The 15899-nt window shown below is 32.5% G+C and overlaps 3 protein-coding genes across 3 annotated transcripts; all 3 read right to left on the bottom strand.

The window, feature by feature from the left end:
- Window positions 1–565: 565 nt before the first annotated feature.
- On the bottom strand, window positions 566–2841 carry TRIADDRAFT_56172 (uncharacterized protein; the record flags this gene model as incomplete). The annotated part of the gene is made up of 8 exons (XM_002112257.1): window positions 566–895; window positions 996–1098; window positions 1190–1347; window positions 1412–1540; window positions 1643–1715; window positions 1815–1888; window positions 2184–2333; window positions 2827–2841. 8 exons carry the CDS (start codon window positions 2839–2841, stop codon window positions 566–568), a joined length of 1032 nt encoding a protein of 343 aa, XP_002112293.1.
- Window positions 2842–5360: 2519 nt separating this feature from the next.
- On the bottom strand, window positions 5361–9576 carry TRIADDRAFT_56171 (uncharacterized protein; the record flags this gene model as incomplete). The annotated part of the gene is made up of 5 exons (XM_002112256.1): window positions 5361–7193; window positions 7324–7355; window positions 7528–7640; window positions 8827–8928; window positions 9497–9576. 5 exons carry the CDS (start codon window positions 9574–9576, stop codon window positions 5361–5363), a joined length of 2160 nt encoding a protein of 719 aa, XP_002112292.1.
- Window positions 9577–10530: 954 nt separating this feature from the next.
- On the bottom strand, window positions 10531–15460 carry TRIADDRAFT_56170 (uncharacterized protein; the record flags this gene model as incomplete). The annotated part of the gene is made up of 5 exons (XM_002112255.1): window positions 10531–10620; window positions 11150–11198; window positions 14029–14416; window positions 14534–14567; window positions 14792–15460. 5 exons carry the CDS (start codon window positions 15458–15460, stop codon window positions 10531–10533), a joined length of 1230 nt encoding a protein of 409 aa, XP_002112291.1.
- Window positions 15461–15899: the final 439 nt, after the last annotated feature.

Genomic DNA, 15899 nt, shown 5'->3' with positions numbered 1-15899 from the left:
TCAGCTGATTTAACGTCGCTTTTTATGATTATAGATTTTATATCATATGCAAGAAATATCCATTAAAAGAAATCCAAAATTTCAATTGAACAAAATGGTAGTGGCTTCTTCATATTCACCAGATAAAACTTAAATAGCGGTAGCTTAAAAAGAGATCATAGATAAAACTCAAAGTTTAATCACGTACGAATATAAATGGAATGCTCTGCAATATCGAATGATATCCAATTATCTATACTGTATAAATAACCAAAGATAACTATTTTAAACTTACTCTGCTAACAAATTGCAAGTACTAGTCGGATTAATTAGGGCTTACGTTATTCAACTCAAGAAATAGGGGTAATCATTTATACCTATCTAATATTGAAAAGGTAACGGATGGCTCGTTACACGCTTTACTTTCTACAGATGAATTGGCTAAGAGCAAGTGCATGTATATAAATCAGTTTAAAATATCCCCCAAAAATCGACAATCAAACAAAAATTGTACAACCGTTCTACACTAAAATAGTGTAGACTTCATAATATTCAAATGCCAAATCATTCATATCGTGGCGATCAGCTACTGAGCATGCTTTGACTTGTAATCTTTGATAGTAGCATCAATTGCCTCTTCTAATGGAATAACAGGCTTAAAATTAAACTCTTTCTTGGCTTTCTTACAGCTGTAACAGTGGTGCGTACCAGCTAAAGCAACACGCATTGGAGTAAATGTTGGCTTGATAACAATGAGTGGCTTTAAAATGATACACAAAAATTGAAGCAACATAGCAATTACGTATAACAATAGATAGGGAATTTTAATATGAGGAGCTGGGTAATCAAGGCCAGTCAGCATTTTGGTCATAAAGGTCCAGAAATAGATAGGTTCATCATTTGTAATATGATATGCCTATCGAAAGAGCATGGCACGGTTTAAACTGAGATGGAAACAACGGCATGGATATATTGTATAGTCGTAATTAAATAGAGTAATAATTTAGTTAGCTTACTTTTCCACAAACGCGCGATCCAACCTTTAAGGCCTCTGCTGCTAAGATATGACCGTGCACAACATTTGATACATGAGTGAAATCAACCAGGTTTTTACCGTTCCTACGACAGAAAATGTAAAATTATTGTTCTGTATTAAAAATACTACTACCACAATTATAGCACATATTACGATCTGCTAGAGCTAACTTACCCGATGATAAATTTGGATTTTCCTTGCTTAGCCATTTCCACTAGCGTTGGCAACATATGCGGATCACCAGGCCCAAATATTCCATGCGGACGAATAGCAACGGTAAGTAGTATGTTACCGTCGCTATCCGGCTTTTCCTGACAAGCTTTTCGAACTTCCTACAAATTCAAGCATACAATCTCAAGTTGCTGATATTGCATATTAATGCTAATTCAGATATACCTTTTCTTGTAGAATTTTGGTTTCAGTGTAATAATCGATTGGTTTCGAAGCATAAGGGAGTTCTTCCGTACCATTTAAAATGTCTCGCCCTTCATAGACGACACTTGCACTACTGGTTAGAACCAATCTCTACGGCACAAGTTAAAGTTTATTACACTGCATTCATTTGTCAACAAACGAATTTATTTTGGGTAAATTTTCGAATTAGATAACACTTTGGAAAGTAGTTACCTGGACGCGAGCCTTCTTGCAACATTCAATGACATTCTTGGTACCCAAGTAATTCACATTGTAAAATAGCTTCCTTAAATAGAAGAAATTAACAGGTTATTCCAGCCAATTTTATGTCGAGTTTTGGTAACATCGATTTTCGTAGATAAAACTTATTGAGGTGTCTACTTACTTATCACCGCTTGTGTATGGAGGTGATGCGCAATGGAAAGCCACATCCACTCCTTCTAAGGCAGGTACTAGATCCTGTAGCATCAAAACAATATTAGATGTGCATAGTACAGTATGTTTCATGAGGTAGAAATTGATTACAGCATAACATGACATTCGATCCATTTATTGTAAGCAAATCTAAATATGAATCGTACGCCCGTATTAATCTCAGTAACAGAATCAAAGGTCACATTACGTCCGTATACTGTCTAGTATTTTTGCATTGCATGGCTATCAAACTTTACCATTCTTAACCCTGAATCAAAGTAAGATCGTCCAAAAACGAATAGCAGTATGATATACTTTTACTACTCATTCTACAACATACCTCAATTTTGCACAAATTTCCAGTAAAGAAGCGGACTTTTGGATTATCCCAACTTTGGCGAATATCAAAGACATTGACTTGGTATCCTCGTTCAAGTAACATTGTAACTAGGTGACGCCCAAGAAATCCACAACCACCGATAACGGTACACTTTTAATATATCGATAAGCAAATTAGTCATTGTACAAATGCCTTGATAATGCACCAATTTCATTGGTCATCTTCAACTATATCTTTATGTCCCAAAATTAGTAGTTAACAGAATAGTTCTGCATTATGCTCTACGATTACAGTTTAGAACCACTGAGCGACAAAGTCGAATAAGCCATCATAACATACAGGCTATCTAAGCTGGAAACAACAATATCCATGTACTATATGGTCATTCCACTAGAAAATTAATTAACTTCACGGCGTTTTCAGAAGACCACGACAATGATTGAAGTTGTGGCCCTACAGTATAGGCAATGGCGACTGTTGCAATTTATACCAGTACTTTACGTGTGCAACGAGATACAATCGTATCACTTTGAACAATCGACAGCATTTTTAAGATTAACACTGTATAATGGCGTATACAAAATTATAATCGTTCTTGGTAGCAGTGCTAAAGAAAGACAGGTATGAAAACTTTGATACTCACCTTTTGTAAAGCCATTTCCAACAAATAACGTAATCGATATACTCGATATGCTGGTTTAATAATAATAATATATCATCAATTGGAGCAGAAGCCGAGCTCTTATGACACTCTTGCCGTGCAGAATACTAAATACTACTGGATCACTATGACTCCATTCGATAGGCTTTCGTCAATGGCGTGCGCGTGGCCTCTTTTAAAAGTACTCTACTGTACAGTGTACAGTACCATGGGACTACTAAAAGAAAAACTTGTTAGTAGTCCGTGAGTGCGCAGTACAGAGTAGTTACAGTCCGTAGAGTACTGTACTCTGCACTGTACGCTACCGTACCTTGTACTGTAGCACATACGGTACAGCATTCAGCATGCAACCGATGCAAGTGTCAAAGTGTTCCAACTTCCAACACCATTTTCCAAGCTGCAGTAGTAAAGCAAAGTATCGCAGGAGAGGATGGAGGAAATGTGGATGCTTAGACCCTTGTGAAAGACCTTCATTACCAATATTATCGCACGCTATTCTATCTCATTTATTAAATTAATTGATATACTGTATTATAGAGATGGATATTGCCGATGTAAGTGATGACTCTTTGTATAATTATGATGGATACAATAATATCTTCCAATAACTTAAGCTAAAACATGCTTGAGACTACGTCATTGCAGATAGCTTGATAAAATGTTGGATTTTGGGTGATAGTTACAGTATAGTCGTACAGGTATTAATATTGTATTTTTCTCCCCCTAGTTTCGACAATTTTTAATAGTCTACAATGCTATTACTGAAAAATGCTTTTCTTCCTGCATTACCCATTTTAAATACAGAAATACAGATGATGATGAAGTAAGTATTATGAAATAGTAATGAACACTACAATAGCTAAAGAACTTCGCGATATGTTGTAGGTGACTCTAATATTTCAAATATGAGATTCATAGTAGCTAGTTTTCTAATCGATCTGTAATGGTAGAAATAGAACATAAAGATAGATCACTTTATTAACCGTATAGCCATTTCCACTTTTCCTTTCAGAAACAATGTATAAATTTGTGTACAATGAAAATGATCAATGCCAACAACAGATTCATGCACCAATTTACGGAAAATGGACCATTAGCTGACAAACAAATTCAACAGGCATTTTTATCTCCTGGAACTAATACAGCAAATCCTCCTACACAATAATACTTGGCAGTCAATCAAAATTGGCGATACTCGAAATACAATTCTGTGCTATTGCTCTATACTTTGACTAAATAGAGCGTTGTGGTAATTTTGTAACTACAAAAGAATTCATCAAACTGAATTTGAATTAATTTAACTACAGTATTGAATGTTTGTACAACGAGAATGCTTATGGATATTAATCTGATGGAATCAAATTAAACTCAATGCAATAAAGTATAATCTATTGCACAATTTTACAACATTCCAGACTGGCACTGGATAATAGACTTCAGAATTACACACTGTATCTATATGCGTTAATGATAAAATCCAAGAAAAGTATGATGCTAACATTGGCAGGGAACTGGGGTCTGTACAGTATGCTTTAAAATCAGAAACTAGATTGAGTATATTAGCCTTGAACTTCTGCTTTGTAACTACTTTATTGAGCGCAACATTAAACTCAAAAGAAAGTAGCGATGAGCTTGCATCACTGTGTACGTTAAAGAAATCATTCACATCTGTTGTAATTCTTTTATCTTTACTGAAATACTAGCAGTGACTTTAATCCAGAACAGAAACTGTAAATCATAATTTTCCTAACGCTATATATAAACAAACGTTTGAAAATTGTATTTTTAGTCAATGACTCGGTAGTAAATTCGGAGATTATATGGAAATATTTCCTGCTTCAATGTATATCACTACTTCTCGTAGTTTTCATGACGTTGTTCATTTCTCTAAGTTGATAGGTAAAACCAGCTGTCACGTTGATTAATATAGTTCAAAAATGCTATTTGTTTAAATTAATTCTGAAAATGCATATGGTATAGCACTACTGTAAAATTGCTACCTTTAAAATGTAGACACAGTTCTTTAACTTATTGATTATTTATGCTGCCGCTATACTGTATATCTCAAATCGATATAAAATTATAAAAATCATATTTCAAAATTTAATCTGAAATTTATAGTTTAGAATCTGCGCCGTAAATTATTCTTTCGCTCCTAAATTTTAGTACATTTAAATTTTTTGCACACTAGTAGCGCAGACTTCATGATGTATGCAATAAGTTTCTTTGTTACTTAACTTGTAGCAAATACTGATGTAGGACCACAATTTACTGTGTTAATTTCTTTGTTATATTGATTACAAGACGTAAAATCAATCATTTCATAAAAAAACAGAAATATCATTCAAATACTTCTAAGAATTTTCACATCCATTGAATCCAGTAGAATTGCTCTGAAAACTATAACACTTATTCTACGAATTTACAGGCTATTTCAAAAGTGGTTTTGCCAGGGATATCGTAACAATTTATTTACAAGATGAATCGTAAAAATTATAAGAACACTTATTGTTGTTTCACATCCTAGTTATATTTGCTCCTGCCTCTTCTTCAGCTGAATCCTCTAATATAGGATCAACGAAGACATGTAGACTAGGTGAAGTGATGATCGTTTTTGGAATATTAACATTGCTATGTAAAGGTTCTATTTCTGATATTTCATCCATTTCCTCAAAATTTTTGTTGATACGGCTAGATGAAACAATAGAAGTAAAATTTTGTAACGGATTATCACTTTCTCCACCAAAAGGCGATGCATTTTTTCTCCGATGACTTAAGTTTAAGCATCGACATATAGTACTTAGCTTAATATTAACACGTAGACAAAATACAATAACTCCTACGAGGCAAATAACACCCAGAGAACCCAGTGTAATAGCCAAAGGTACAAGGTTGGTTGTTGGTGGACTAGTAGTTTCGGGTATATTGGGAGTAAATACTGACGAATACCAAGTAACACTAGCATTCAATGCTGTATAATTAGCTTGATTGTATAATACTATTAAGCCATGATGTTGAATTTCATAATTTAACTTATTGCTCATATCTATAACCTGGCCGTAATTATAGACACTGCCGGTTATTATAACTTCAAAAGGATTGCACCTAGCTTCCTGTACAGTCAGTGATAATATCGGCACTTGCAGAAGTTTAGACAGAGCTTGTTTAACGCTGATAGCAAATTTAAATATAGTCTGATAAACGGAACCACAATCATGACCAAAAGATATTATAAACTGAGGATATTGCAAAGATGTATCCATTGATGGTGTAGATTGTGATGATGTAATAGATAAAGTCGAGCTTGAGGAAATAGCAGGAGTCAGTGATAATTGCGAAACTGTTATAGCATCTGAAAACAATGTCGTAACAACTTCTGCGGTAGACATTATCACAGGATTCGTAGATAAAACTGACGTTTTCAAGACACTAGTAGAGCTTTCCCCGGTAAAATAATATTCTGATAATAATGTCGTTTGCAATACCGAAGTGCGATCTACTATGGTCTCTGTTGTGCGTCTAACACTTGAATAATCTAGACTATTGGAAATAGAATAAGTATTATAATGATCAGATATCAATTCGAATTTAGTAGCTATCTCTATCATTTCCATAGGAATGTCATAATCACTCATATCCATAATTGTAGATCGGAAATCCCAGAATGTACTTGTAAAAGCTTCGGAAGAATTGATATTTGCTTCTTGTTCATCGTAAATAACCTTAAATATAGGCTGCGATTTTTCTATCTGCTGTTGATTAAGAGGATTCGATTTCTGAAGCCTATTAGCAGATATTAATTCAACGTTTACCTTTTCTAACTGATGTGTTGTTGATGGGAGAGCGTGAACGATTTTAGAATCATGCTGGTCTGAGTATAGTTCATCTATATTCCTATGTGTAGTTCTTATATCTCGTTTTGCATGCAATTTGGATAAATATAAAGTCTCAGTCGTATATCGATGCTTTGCTGTTGCTACATTTAATGTGGAAGCTCTAACTTGATTGAAAATATCTTGTGCAGTTGTTGCCATAGGCTGGCTAATCATAGTCGAACTTGATATGGACACAGAATTACTTGCACATATTGGGTCGCGAAATGGAACGAGACTCCTAGCGAATTTATTAAATAATTTTCTATCGGCCATGCGATGTATGTAGCTATGCGATTCTTCCTGAAATAGATTCACGCTGCCATCAAAATTTTTACGTTGTTGATAGAGGTACTGAAAATAATTATACTGTAATGAATCAATTATCTGACAACACTGATCATAAATATTTTCACTAGAGGCCGGTTTTTCGTCATGACGTCTTAGTTTAGTCAACCCCAACAGAATTATTTTCCACTGTATCGAGATTATTATCCATAAGTAGCATAGAATCAATAGAAAAGAATATAAATATTAGTTTATAACAAAGGTAAGCATTTCTGACTAAGTTTTATTGTAATACAAGATTAAATAAATAAAACAGTACCTTGAAACATTTACTTAAGCATTTCCATACACCTATATATCATAAGAATGTACAAAAGACACGATCATACTTAAATAACTAAACAAAAATTAGGCATAGTTGTATAAATAGGAGCAAGAAACTCTCTAATTTCAAGAACTATTTCATAAGAATAATAATAACAATATTTAATTACATTCTACAATTGATATAATTTCTACTAACTTGAATCCAATGGTAAAGCAGAATTCTTATTTGATAGAACGTCTAAGTAGGTTATTATTCTAGCGGTAACTGTGGGATTCTGAATCTTTACATCTGTTTCTGATTCCTGAGAGCTAAATAATTAGATAAAAATGTAGCAATCTCATTAACCGTATAATCTTAATATCTTTATCCAGTCTTAGATGTTTATACAATAATTTCAGTTTGTTTATTACTAAAAGAATTGTTTTTTCATTTGATATCAATTAAAATTATATGCTCAAATTTATGTTATAAGACGCTGAAGTAATCAACGCGAATGCATTATCATTAATTCAATAGATATATAACAGGAATGCTTGGAAAGACAACTTTTAAACTGTATTCAAGCTAAGTCTATGTAATACCTTGAACTATTTATAAACCAAAGTATACCACAGAAGATATTGCAACCTAATTCTATATTTAATTGCTTTCTTTTATAAGAAAGAGAGTGGTAGAGGTCACCCAACTTTCACTTCTAAATGGTATCATAGAGTAAAACACTAATCGCAGTATCTGAAGACGATACCGCATTTTGCTATAAGCAGTTGCAAATTTATTACCAAATACTATGATGTTAAACTTTATTTCTGCCACTTAACTGACCATGTATTAATAGTTTAGGGTACGGCTTTTGCAATAGAATGATATTTTTTGAGTAATTTCTTTCAGTTGAAAAGATTATATGCATTTACTTAATCTTTTGGATAATGGTCATGGTCATCGAATGAGCCATCATTCGAATATAAGGCTAACTGGCGCTAATGTTTGGGTTTAAAGTAATAATGCTTATAAATAAATTTAAGAAATTTTGTAACTCCCATCTTAAATGATTGAGATAGACCCTATAAAATTAGCCCAGTAAGATACTACAGGAACTTAGTTTCCTAAATTCTATTTCTACTTGCAATTGAGTGAATCTTTTTGTTCTGTCAAAAACTAGCAAGAATTTTACAACTTTTTTAAAGGTAGAATATGCCATCTATGACGTTATGCAAGTACTATATAGATTAAACTATTTCAAAGTGAGTATCAAATAATCGACAAACTCCAAGCCTTTAATAATATCAAAATAACAGTAAGTTCTGGTTTTGGTAAAGCAATTCTACAATTAGGTTTTCATTGACTATGTATAATTTCTTTACTGCTACTAAACCAGATTATTTCCATCAAATATAAAATATAGAATAATAGTTCCATAATCTTTATGTTCAGAAATAGGAGGAAAAATAGAGTGGAAAACAGGATTAAGTAGAAAGCGAATGACTAATTTCTTACCATGGTAACAGCAAATTAGTATCAAGCAATGCATTTAATGAGCGGTCGTGATGATATATTTGCTTGGATAAAGTCACCAAGTTTTGCATATCATCTAATAGCCTTTGGCATGAATCAAAATTTCGGAAATTTAATGCACCTACGACAGGCACAATCGAAGTTGATCATTAATCAAACAGACTTTAAATAGCTAAAACTATTTCACGACAAGTAAGAAAGTTGATACATCCCATCGAAAGTTACGGTACATAATAAACAATTTACAGTCAACATTTATAGAAGTCATTATTAGTAGAACTGATTGTTAATGTCTATCCAGATGAATAACGATAATTGATAGACAATTTAGAATATGCTCACAGCCAAAATGTCGACGTGACATTTAAAACAAATTATATTTCCGGAGTCTTGTAAGTTACATAGTATAAATAATATTGGTTGAAGGTTGTAGTTGTAAAGAAATAACTAGCGAAAAATCAAACTATTTTATGCAGGAAAAATTTATCAATATCTATTCCCGCCTCTATTACATTAGTGGGCTAACAAATTAAGTAAGACTAAGTTTAGAGCTACACCATATTTGGCGAACTTCATTAAAAAATTTTACAGTACCGCTAACTAACTGATATGAAATCGAATTCTTCGTCATGAATTTGACACAGCCACTTACCAGTTTCTCTCCCGATCAGCTTGTCCAAGTGAAAGTTCGATACTTCTGATCTTTTTTGATGAATAAAGCTGCAGTCGCATCTTGCAGTTAATATTACAAGTATAAAATAATAAAAAAGTATCACATAATACAAATTTTTCTTCATGTTATGAAAAATTGTCCTGTAAAGATTACGCAGTCCTTCCATCAAGACTATATGCTAAATAGCGTAAACTCCTTTCTTTATAATAACGCTACCCTAATTGGCAATATTATAAATAAGAAAAGCTGCTTTCAGTTTGACTCTAGTTTCAAAGTGTTTCTATTATAAATTTAACGCCAATAAGCGATTACGCCTACAACGATCCTACTTATAGCAGGCTTAAAATAACATCTGCAACCTAGCACCTCAATTTATTCTTATACAATGAAATTTATGCTTAAAATATTGATCAACTTAAATGTAATAAATTATAATAATAAACAGTAGCTACCAATGACTTATTAATGTTAGGATTAATTGTTAGATAGAATTGATAAATGTTATCCCATAATAAAAGGTCATTCATTGTCCTTTATAGTATTTTTCAAGCGATACTATTGAAATATTAAAATGATCCCAAAATTCAATTATTATAAATTGCATATAAAATGATGATTGGATACCGAATAAAAAAATGGGAGTCGGTTTTTAATAATGAATTTACTACACCTAGATATTTATTGACAAAATGGATCAAAAATAATGACAATAACAGTTGTTAAGTTACAAAGTAGAAAAGAACAATCCATGGATTAATCCTGATAGCATGAATTGTTAATTTCCATGTCAATGTTATATTATTAATGGTAGGTAATTTTCTACTAATTTCACAATATCCTAAATGTGCATTTCTACTCAGGTCATAACTAATGTAGATCAAGAAATTTCATAAATAAGCTCCTAACTCTATAGCTGTTTATTATATTTTTCGCATACATAGACTCGTAGACGCGTCGTATTGCCAAAATATTCGCACGATATATATCAGTATAGGCACATATTTCCATAGCAATCAATCTCTTAGTTTATCACCAAAGACTAAAATATACGGAGCTTGAAATATTATTAAATTACAACGTAATTTCTCGACAAATGAACTTTTCTGAGTTAAGTAACAAAACAAATGTATTCCAATAAGATCAATTTTGGCTAATCACCTCTGTTTCACATAAATACATTCAGAAAATTACATACATAATAAATAATTTTAAAAATAGAATAGGCATAAATCAAACGAAGATTATTTCTCACCGCTAGAAATACGCCGATAATAAAATTGTATCATTTATTTTAATATCTATGAGTCAATACAATAATAATACGATATCAGAGCTAAATTTTGGATAGTTTGTAGTGACGTAAAAATATAGCAACGATAGAATGATCTAACTTGGCATAATAAGTCGAAATAATAGCTGATAAGCTAAAGCACTTTGTTGTAATTTGATCTGATTATTTCTCAACTCCCAAATCTTGCGTAAATTAAATTGTTACTTAGGAAATAAATCTTGGGCTTACGCTAGAATTTCCACACGATATTAGCAACGTTTATCTCAACTACATAACTGTAATATTTAAACAATGCAGTCTCTCGAATTGAAACAGCCTTGCATACGCTAATAATAACTTACTTGTAACTCATTCACGTAGCATATTCGCGCGCATTCATCCCATATGATGCTAATTGTTATTTAAAATTAAAAAAACTGGGGGCAATAGTTACAATGTATTAAACTTACAACTTGTGCCAAACAATAAATACGGTGCAAAAATTAATATTAAGAATTTATATAAATGTATTCTTGTATTCTAGTGTAAAATTATATGTAGAAGTCAATATTGTGCTGTACTTCATAAGCTACTAGAAATTACTAGAAATCTGTATAGATTCTGAGTAATTCATGGCACTATAGAGTACATCAGAATGATACTAGTTACAAAATAGTAACAGAGTTTACATTCCTTTTTTAATTGGTTCTAATGAGATCAACAATAACAATGCTTATTGTGTTGTCTTATAATTTATTTAACGATGATATAATTCAAGAATTGACTGCTATACATGGAGCATTACTAAGACTTTATAGCAGAATCAGCCACTAAATTACATTAATAATAGCTATACTGCAGCAGGAAAACAAGCCTGTACTTGCTACAGAATTGCTTGTGAGGTAGCTGCAATATACTTTTTGTTTTGATAGTTTAACTAAAAATTTACGAAAGTACGATATACAGTATAATAACTAATTGAGTCATTTTGTACACATTTATATAAGCAACAGAATGATGTCATAGTCTCATCTAAGTAATTATAATTCGAATTTGCCCAGCCAAACTATAAATTGATTAAAATTAAGTAAAACTTGGAATTTTGGCTTTAGTCTATTCAGAAATATACGCTGTCGGTGGCCTCGTGGTAATCGCTCACCGTCAACTTTTAAGGCAAATGCTGAAGAGGGCAAGTTTGATATTAGATTTGTAGTTAATTTAAGCCCGCAACAATTATTTACTGAACTTGCAGATACACGTAAATTAGTATAAAGTACAAAGCTCTACGTAGCTACTATGCTAAAAGCCAGTATATCGCCTTCAAAAATTAACATTGATTCATTTATTGAAAGTTTCATGCTAAATCCAAGTTGCTATGGAGTCTCCAGTACTAATCATAGTTCAGCGCTCTTCTTGCAGTGGACCATAATAGTATCAAAGATCGACGACGATTTTATTCAGTTATCTGCAAAGTTTTTCAATCACATTTGTACTGATCCAGACATAATAATGTCTGTACATCACAATGGCAGCATTGTTGCTATATGTTACAGTCATCAAAATACACCTGCACAACGAGAGTACGTCCATTGCATATACACATATTTCCGTAAACGATACTGTTAGAAGATTCTGCGTAAATATAGCTTAATCCTATTAAATTATCATACACATAGTAATAACCCCCGCTCTATTACAGCGATGAAAGTTTAGAACTTGTTATATCGACAAAGTAACGCGTTTTCTTATTTAAAACTGAAGTATTGCATACCGTAAGAAGACCCCTTTCATTATTATGGTACCTAAAATGATCTAGAAGGAATTTTATATTACAAGTTTATGCCACATATGTAAAATTGTATTAAAATGGCTAGAAATGGCGAAAACAAAACTATGCCACCAAGAATATTGTTTCTCTATCATTTTACCATTACATAGCGTTTAGTACCAGAAAGTCATTCATATTTATAATAAAAGTGCAGCAACTAAGACTAATAGCACAGGTTCCGCCGAAAAAATAAGCAACTCTAGCTAAAGTTCTGGAAACTTTATTCAACATATTCTACTTCAATATCAGCATAGATTAAAATTGCCTGATTCGCATTAAAACGATAGTCAGTATTTACCAGTGTATCACTGACTGCAGTAAAGGGTGTATTAATAAGTAAATAGGGTATTTATGCTAGTCTAACATGTAATGATGCAGTGTATATTTCTATTTTCATTATTACTGAATTACCATATAAAGTCTATCAAGGAGGAGGATTGAGTACCACATTAGTAAGCACTACGCATACAGAACCTGCATCATACTATAGCAGCGTTTACACATGTTATTAATGTTAGGCACAGCACATTCTCGTTTACAAATCTCTACAAGTAATAGATGCATATCCAATCACATACAGTATATTCGTATAAGGAAAAGACACTTATATATCGATAGCGTACGCAAACCATTCATTATAGTGCACATTATAACGTGAATTAACTGAAAGTTAAATAGATTCAAACACTTATATCCGTTGGCTTGTACTTGAGTCATTTATTAATATATAATCAGTCGGTTCACATTTATTAAGCACATTTCATTTGCAGAAAAAAAATTGTTTCGAATAAGAAAAATATGAATATGATATGTTATCAACCAGCTTAATATATCTCCATTGCCTATCTCAAAATTGAATCTAAAGTTGGAATTATATCTTATATATCTAAACCGTTCAATGAGTATCTTGCACGATTTATAAGCTATACCGAGAATCTGCTATCAACAGAATAGGCTAGGCTTATTGTCTAGTAGTGTTTTCTCAAAATGAGTTAGTAGTATTAAGATCTATGCCATTAAATCTTCAAATAATAGAATCATCTACTTTAAAATAGTTCTTACCAAAAGTTAATCTGCCTAAAATCATAAATTCTTTAACATTTATCATGCCTTATTAAAAAGTATCAAGATTATATTCTAATATCGAGGATAAAACTTTCAGCCATTATAGACAGATGAATGTACGCGTGTTATTACTATGTATAATCAACATTTGTCAAGGTACCATATGTAAAAAATTGACTGTCGAATTATCTATGACATTCGTAAGCCTATCTCACAAACTAATAAATCCAGAATTATAGATCCTAAATAAACAATAGGCGAATATATCACACCTAGACATCAAAATTGCAATTGATGATTTTGTTCCAAGTCTGGTATACAGATTCTTCTGAAGTAGACCATAGTAACCTTAGTAGTGACCAAAACGCATCATATTGATACATGACATAGTCGTTATCGGGGCTATGTTTATGCTCGTACTCTGATAGCACAATTACTTGAACTAATCTAGCCAGCGCCACCATGTATAATCCATTATATTCTACTTTAGTCAACGGTAACACTGAATGATAACTTGAGATAATATGTCCAGCCAATTCGATAGGATTATCATTACATGTAACCATCATGTGAATGATTAAAATTGCTAATTCAAAAATTAATGTCGTGTGGTCAACATCGCCGAAATCGATGACTCCAGCAATATCATATGAATTTGTATGCGTATTTAATTTTATCAAAAGATTATCATCGTTTAGATCATTGTGAATGACTGCTGTTCGTAGGTTTGGAACCTCTGTTTTGAAAAATTTGTAACAATAATGGTAAATGCACTTCAAAAATCTTCTTTTACTCCTTGGACAATAACGCAGATATTTATCTAGCTTTAGGAAACTCTTAAGCGACCACATACCGTGGTAATTCTTTAAATGATCGTCTGAAAAAGACTGCAAAATCAAATCATTTTCAATTAGCTGCAATCCAACGTCAATTAAGTCACAGAAAAGCTGCACAAAATGAGTGCATCAGCAGTTTCTGTGAACAAGTACCGTTCTACAGGAAAAATATCTAATACATATACAGTACCGTACGAGTTTTATTTACAATTTCAAATTTGCTTCTTGGTAACTTAATTATTTCAAGCTATTCAAATCAACTAGTAATAGTTCACCTGCAAATGCCCATCTAGGACAGCCGCATATTTTCCAACTTTGCAAAATATATCAAGGTTTGGCTCAACTTTGGACAGTATTTCACCTTCTACATAATTCATTAAGTAAGCAATATACTCTCTAGTAGTTTCTCTATCATCAGCATCATCCACTTCCTGCACTGGTAGGTGTAATTTGAGCGTCAGCTCACCGTCTAATAATGTCATTGGATTGCAACACTTAATACCAAGAGAATACAAATATTTCATGGCGTGTAATCTAGCGAGTGCTGTATTGATATTTCGGCTATCACTACTATTTAAAATTTTCAAGACATAACGTTGACTGGCATTATCCTGCACTATCGTACTTGATTCTTCGTCTGCTGAAGTATTATCAGCTGCAAAGGCAGACTCTAACATACCACTATAATTTATCTTAATTAAATAATTTCTGTCAACAAAGCTTTGTAACTCTTTAATATCGATGATAACTTGAGGCTGAACTCCAACCATTATTTCTAGCATGGATTTGATCTTTGTATTTGAAAGAGGCGGCGGTCGTTGAGAATCAGAATCAGAATCAGAGCTTGAATCATGGCTTGAATCTGCAGTGAAGTTTGTACTTGAATCTGAGCTTGAATCACTTCCTGAATCTGTACCTGAATCTGAACCTGAATCTAAATGCATCCTTTCTATCTCGAATAAAAGCTAGCGGCAAGCGACAGTGAATGATAGCAATCGAATTCTTGGCCTTCAATTGAGAGCTAAAACAAGCGATCAATTCAGCAAGCTAAATTAACAACACTGTGTTATTATTTTGCATAACACTAGCCTATACTGTACTGATCACTCTTGGATGGACAGACATTTTTGGCCTCATCTCGTCCAAAATATTGCGTCGAACACTTTGTTATGACAGTACTTTAGTATGTTGATGGTGGATTTTACATAGACTGATGATTCTTTTCTAAATTAAGTAATATTACGCTCAATCTCATTATCTGTTACTAAGTTCCACTTGGAGACAGTCCTATAAGATTGTCGATGTTGTTATTAATTAAAATTAATAGCGGCTGTTCAGTGCAAAATAATGAGTGGGTTTTACCATTTTTCTGGTCATTCTACA

Source organism: Trichoplax adhaerens, genomic scaffold, assembly GCF_000150275.1.
Source record: "Trichoplax adhaerens TRIADscaffold_5 genomic scaffold, whole genome shotgun sequence".
NCBI classification, from domain to species: domain Eukaryota; kingdom Metazoa; phylum Placozoa; class Uniplacotomia; order Trichoplacea; family Trichoplacidae; genus Trichoplax; species Trichoplax adhaerens.
Note: the sequence above shows the minus strand (reverse complement) of the source record. Positions and strands in the feature narration are given on the sequence as shown.